The sequence below is a fragment of the Delphinapterus leucas genome, chromosome 18 (assembly GCF_059928025.1).
Source record: "Delphinapterus leucas isolate spDelLeu-1000000601 "Yukka" chromosome 18, BTC_Dleu_Yukka2, whole genome shotgun sequence".
Lineage (NCBI taxonomy): Eukaryota > Metazoa > Chordata > Mammalia > Artiodactyla > Monodontidae > Delphinapterus > Delphinapterus leucas.
Genome location: NC_143146.1, coordinates 73,804,919 through 73,811,072, shown reverse-complemented (window position 1 = coordinate 73,811,072; position 6,154 = coordinate 73,804,919). Strand labels below are relative to the sequence as shown.

General features: G+C 59.7%; 1 protein-coding gene across 2 annotated transcripts; it reads right to left on the bottom strand.

Annotated features, from left to right (window-relative positions):
* Window positions 1–205: 205 nt before the first annotated feature.
* Window positions 206–5,616, bottom strand: CDX2 (caudal type homeobox 2). Of its 2 annotated transcripts, none has more exons than XM_089899286.1 (3): window positions 5,025–5,616; window positions 1,439–1,608; window positions 206–517 (listed from the first exon to the last, which is right to left on the bottom strand). In XM_089899286.1, the coding sequence occupies exons 1-3, from the start codon at window positions 5,557–5,559 to the stop codon at window positions 287–289; spliced, it is 936 nt and encodes a 311-aa protein (XP_089755412.1). In that variant the 5' UTR covers window positions 5,560–5,616; the 3' UTR covers window positions 206–286. The 2 variants fall into 2 exon arrangements, with proteins under 2 accessions (XP_089755412.1, XP_022430125.1); XM_022574417.2 differs by having other exon boundaries at window positions 1,439–1,584.
* Between the last annotated feature and the right edge of the window lie 538 nt (window positions 5,617–6,154).

Sequence of the window (6,154 nt, the reverse complement as noted above, 5' to 3'; positions counted from 1 at the left end):
AGGCAGTGTTTCTGCCAGTACTAAAGGAAGCCCCGGTGGTCATTTCCCATCTCCTCAGTGGCAGAAAGAGTCAGACCAGAGAAAGTCAAAATCTGGGAGAACGTCTTCCTTGAGGCCTCCAACCGCACTTGTCTTTCCCCCAGGCCCCCATGTTTCCTTGGAGGGCTAGGTCGGTTGGTGAACGGTCGTGGGTGGGAGGGGAGGGGTCTTTCCTGAGGATTCTAGCAGAGTCCATGCTCCTCATGGCTCAGCCTGGAATTGCTCTGCTACCGCAGGCCACTGTGGGTCACTGGGTGACAGTGGGGTTTAACACCCCCCCAGTCGGCCCCAGAACCCCAGGGACAGGACCAGGCACCGAGCCCTGCAGGGAAGACACGGGACTCAGGGGCTCCGGGACACTTCTCAGGGGACCTGGCTGCGGCTGGGGAGCCTGTGGCTGGGACGTTGGCGGCTGCTGCAGCTTTTTCTTGTTGATCTTCCTTTCCTTTGCTCTGCGGTTCTGAAACCAAATTTTAACCTGGAAATGGAAAGGCGGAGAGAAACAGAAGGTGGTGAAGCGGCTGCGAAGGAAGAAAGGGACAGTGTTCGGCACGAACACCAGTGTCCCCTTCTCCGGCCAAAGAAGTGCCCTCTGGACCTGAAGGATCCCAGCCCTTCACACAGCTTTTCATGGACTATCCCGTAATGGCCCGGCGCTGGAGTGCTTGTTGGAGCCCTTCCCAAGCCCAATTCAGACTCGAGAGAGAAGAGCTTCCCCCCTCCCTCCTCTTTCCCCAGGTTTCTTTCCAAAGCAACCTTTATCTACAACTTTACTGGAAAAGTTCAGAGTCTCAGAAGCAAGGAAAACAGAAACCGCCAGGCCCTTTTCACACCAAGCAAGAGGAGGCCAGGGCTGGATGTACTTCAAAATAACAACCTTTGGCCTCTCAGAGCTAAACTGAAATGTAATATTCCTCACCTTGGGGCTGAGAATGAGTTTTAATGTGGGGTTTCCTGACTGTGAATTTGACTTTTTTTTTTTTTTCTCCCAGACCACACAGAGCGTTCAGGAGCCAAGCCTCAACCCTCTAGTTTTCATGGGCAGGGATTGGGGTCTTATATTAACTTTTTTGCCCAGGTACCGTGCTGGGTACAGAGAGAGTAAGCCTTTAAGTCTTTATTGACCCAAACAGAATTCTGGATTAGACTATACTCAGTTTTTTCTTGTACCTCCCAGGTCCCCCAAAATAGAAAAAAAAAAAGTTCAACAATATATATATATTAAAAAAAGAAGACAACTGGAGGGGGAAAAAGTCTTTATAAAAAGCATCTGGAAGGAAAATGCTCTCCATCTTCTTGCTTTAATCTGCCCACAGAACTAGGTGGATCCTGGGGCCTGGCTTCTAACCCTCTTCACTGGACTCCCCCAGGTAGTGACCAGGCCCTGGAGGGTTCCCACCTGCCTCTCGGAGAGCCCCAGCGTGGCGGCCAGCTCGGCTTTCCGCCGGATGGTGATGTAGCGACTGTAGTGAAACTCCTTCTCCAGCTCCAAACGCTGGTGGTCCGTGTACACGACTCGGTATTTGTCTTTCGTCCTGGTTTTCACTGTGGAGGAAGGCGAAGTTAGCACTGAGAACTGCAAGGCAGCCCATCAGTCATGGGTAATGACAAACCTCCCTAACCCAAGAGCCATTTCTCTTCCTCCACCGCCCTGGGGGGCCACGGTTTGGCTGGTTCCTGCTGAGTCTGACAAGACCCCCCCAGAGGGTCCTGGGGGGAGGGTATGGGGCTATTCGGGACAACTAAACTGGTCTTGGGATTAAGCAGTTTTTGAAAATTAAGAAAAATTTTAAATTCATATACGCAGAAGATAGCAGAACCCCACCACCGGTTTTGTAAACCAAATACAGTACCTGAGCTGGTGAGGCCCAGAGGAAAAGAGGGCAGGGCAGAGGCACCAGAGTCCTGGGAATATTCAGATTTCCAGGCCTATCAGGGATAGAAGCCTACCCTAAAAACAGCCGGCATTGTGGATATGTGTTGTTCGTGGTGGTGGGGGGGGGTGTTACTTTCTGTTTGTTTTATTAGAAGTGGGAAGGGGGTGCAGTAGCTGACGTGTTTCCTCAAGTCACCAGAAACACACACACACACACTCACACACGCACGCCCCAGCCCTATCGGGTGGAAGGAATTCTGAGCCGGGGTCTGGTAGGCAGATAATCCTTCTCTCTGGGGACACTCTATACCTGGCCGAACGTGGTTTGGCATTTGGCACTCTTTCTTTTTTAATCCTCCATTTATTTCTGCTGCAAACCCTGCCAGAGCTATCCTGACCAGTGATCTATGCTCATTGGATTGAGTCAACATATTAAACCTTGGATTGCTTGTTTTACTGAAGGGCCTTGACAAACAGCGCGACCAAGTCGGAGCAGGCCGGAGCCTGGTGTCTCCACCAGGTCTGTCCCAGGTCAGCCCTCGGCAGAGCCCCACTCAGGAGCTGTTCTCTCCCACTTGGCCTCAGGTCGGGGTCTTCTCCCAGCAGAACAGGTTCAGTCGCCCTGTGCCCGGTGCTACAGTTAGATCTAAAGGGTCTGGGAGTTGCTCAGAGGTGTTTAATGCCCCGCAGGCCGACTTTGTTCAGGTAAAACCCTTTGCAAACCACAACAAAAGCGCCCTGGGAAGATACAGGCCGGATCAGAGGGAGCTCCCCCAAGCCGCTGAAAGGAGAACACAGCCCCAAACAATGCAGGACAAGGCGATCTTATCAAAGAAAAGCCCTTTCAATGCCTTAATAACAACCGCATTCTGTTTGAATTACCACTACTGAGCAAATGGCGGCGGGGCTTTCATCCCCCTCCCCGCCAGGCGCATTAACATCAACACCACCAGCAGAAGCATTTGAATGCGCGCAGCAGCCCCGACCCTGCGCCCGCGAAGAAATTAAAGGGAACTGACACGTCCTGGGAGCCTGCGCTGCCGCCTCCAAGCCACTCGAGCTGCCAGCGGTAGCGGCCCCTTCGCACAGAGGAGCAAACTGAGAATCAGACTAGGTCACACAGATAGTGTAAGGCGGGGCTGGCACCGGAGCCAGGTTGGAGCCACAAAGGACAACCTCCAGGGCTGGAGAGCCGGGCGCAAAGTTCTCCCAGCCGAACTCTCCAGCAGCGATAGTGGCCTTGAGGTACTTGGGAGCGGCTCTGGCTCGGGGGCTGCCTTTTCCGTATCCCAGAGGGACCGGGGGACGCGGTGACCAGGACCCCTGTGCGCCCCGCGGCCAGCGCCCCAAGGGCCTTGGAGGCGCCCCGCACCCCCTGGGAACCAAGGCGGGGACTAGAAGAGGGGAGAGATGAGAGGGACTTGTCAGAATTCATTATTGACTGCGAAAGTCACCACCCTCTTTCCGGGCCCTAAAAGAGACAATGGCAGGGCTGGGAAGGTGTATATCAAAGCGGGCCGGGCGGAGCACCACCCCCCCTCGCCCCTTGACAGATGACACTCCGCAGAGGAGTCGGGCTCCGGCCCGCGGGCCGCGGTCTCCCCACATTAGCATCACAAGGGCGCCCGGCGCCGACTGCGGTCTTGCCACCTCGGCGCGGGACTTCACAGCGGCCTCTCATCTGCTGACCCCGCGGCCTGGGCTCCTGCGGCTCCCCTCCCTCTCCTCACCCCCACCCGCCCCTACTCCGCGGTCACTCTCCCGGGACTGGCCAAGGGTCTCCCTTAGGCCGCCCCAGCCCCGCCGGCTGCGCCCCAGGCAGGTTCTGTGGCAAAGAGCCTTCCTTGGAGCGCGCTCTGTGCAGGCGAGGGCGCCTCCTCTTGGGGAAGGGACTCAGCCGAGGTTCCAGGTCGGCCCTGAGGCCTTCTCCCCGGGCCGCCGCATTTCCCACCTGGTCGGTCCCGGCATGTGCCCAGTGACGTAAAAACCGAGGCCCAGAGACAGCCTCCAACGGCTGCTCTGATTTATACGGCTGTAATTGGCTATAAACTTCTGCAAAGTGTCCATAACCTGCATGCGGGCCGGGCTGGGCCAGAAAGGAGGGAAGAGAAAAAAGCGGAAGTGCAGAAGGCCTTCGTGGAGTAAAAGGGACCCAACAGGACTCTCTCACCACACCTACTGAACTTCCTTCCCACCTTGACACACATTCTGACACCAGAAGGGGCAGACCCGGAACCTACGAGCCACACACACACACACACACACACACACACACACACGGGAGGAGACCCTGGAAAGGAGGGTTCCAGAGAAATGATCCGTGTCTGGAGCAGCGGCTGAATCTGCACCACGACTTCCTCTCCTTCTCCTTCTGCAGAAAGAAGGGGAGTCCCGGGGTGTCTTGTCCCAGCCCTCCGGCTTTTGATTGAAATAACCCCTTTGCAGATCAAAGGTTCAAAGACCCGGGCGCCCCCACCTTCCCGACTTAGCTCCTGGGGCCAACACCTTCTTTCCAGCTTCAGCAGCTTTGCCGGGTCTCCCTACGCGCTGGAGCTCCGATGCCCAGAGTTGCCCCGAATGGGCAAATCTGGTCCCACGCGCAGCCTCGCCGCCCTCCTGGTCCCCAGACCACCACTCATCCCGAGTGGCCCGGACGGGCAAGGACGGCGTGCACAGACGGTCTAGAGCCCGGCCCGGGGGCGTTCCAGGGAAGCCGCGCACCGAGCGAGTGCGAGCGGCAGCAAGTGAGGAGGGCCATCCCGCTCCCGTGCAGCCGCGCTCCGCCGCCCTTCGCGGGACTCTCCCAAGAGTCTAAGGACGTTATGAATGAGGGACGGGAGGAAAGAGGAAGCGTCCTCTCTGTCCTACACTGAACACTGCTCGCGAGACCACAATAGTCACTCCCGACCCCAGCCAGCCCAGACGCAAGGGCCGGGGGCCGTGGGGGGGCCCGGAGCCCCCAGACGTTGTCGCCCCGCCCCGCCCCCCTGGCGCGGAGTCCCCAGACCGCCCCGGACGCCGGTCCGCACAGGGCACTCGCCGCCCCGCAGCCGGAGGCCGAGGCCGCGCCTTCCCCGGGCGCCCGCCGGCAGGGCGCCGCCGCGCTTACCTTGGCTGCCGAGCGACGGCTGCGCGGGCTTCCGCATCCACTCGCACAGGTTCCGCCGCTGGCCGCCGGGGGACAGCTGCTCGGCGGCGGCGGTGACGGCGGGCCCGGGGGGGCCGGGGTTGAGCGTCTGCAGCAAGCCCGAGGCGCAGGAGGGCGCGGCGGCCGGGTGGTGCGGGTGGTGGTGCGGATGGTGGTGCGGGTGGTAGTCGGCGGGGCTGCTGTAGCCCATGGCGGCGGCCGGGGAGCCCCCGTTGAGGCCGTGGGCCACGGCGTTGGCGGCGGCCGCCGCGCCCCCCGGCGCGTAGCCGTTCCAGTCCTCGCGGAGCGGGGCGCCGTACGCGGGCGGCCAGGACGGTCCCGGGGACTGCGCGCTGTCCAAGTTCGCGGCGGCAGCGGCCGCCACATGGTAGCCGCCGTAGTCCGGGTACTGCGGGGGGCTGACGAAGTTCTGCGGGGCCAGGTTGAGGCCGCCGGAGTGGCGCACGGAGCTGGGATACATGCTCACGTCCTTGTCCAGGAGGTAGCTCACGTACATGGTGGCGAGGGCCCGACGGCAAACCTCACCATGCTGCCCGGGGACGGACGCGGGAGGCTGCCGGGGGCCGCGCTGGGGAAGGGGCGAGGGGGCGTAGGAGCGGCGGGCGGCTGCGCCCCGGCCTGCGGTGCTCCGCCGGCTCCTCGCGGCGCTTCTGCCTCTGAGGCGGTCCCTCCCTCTGGCCTGTCTCCTCCCTCCCTTCCTCCCTCCCTCCGTCTCTCTCTTTCTTCCTTCTTTCCTCCCACCTCCTTCCCACTAGGCTGCAGAGGAGGGGAAGACCCGCCACAGGCTGGCGTGCGGAGCCCCGGCCGGCGGCCTTACGTGATTAACGAGTGTTTACAAGACTCTATTAGTAATGACACAGACACCAATGGCTGGAGACGTCGAGGCGCAGCGTGCACCCGGCGCACAACCCCCCGAAACACGATTTGCATTTTAAAAGATAAGGGGGGGAGCTCGCGAGAGGGCAGCGACCCATCACAGCTAAATATTCAAACCTTTATTGTTAAGAGCTTCCTCCTTCCAACCTGGTGCACTTTAACCTCCAATCACAGGTTCAAAGAATGAAATCAAGAGACTTGCAAAAGAGAGGGGG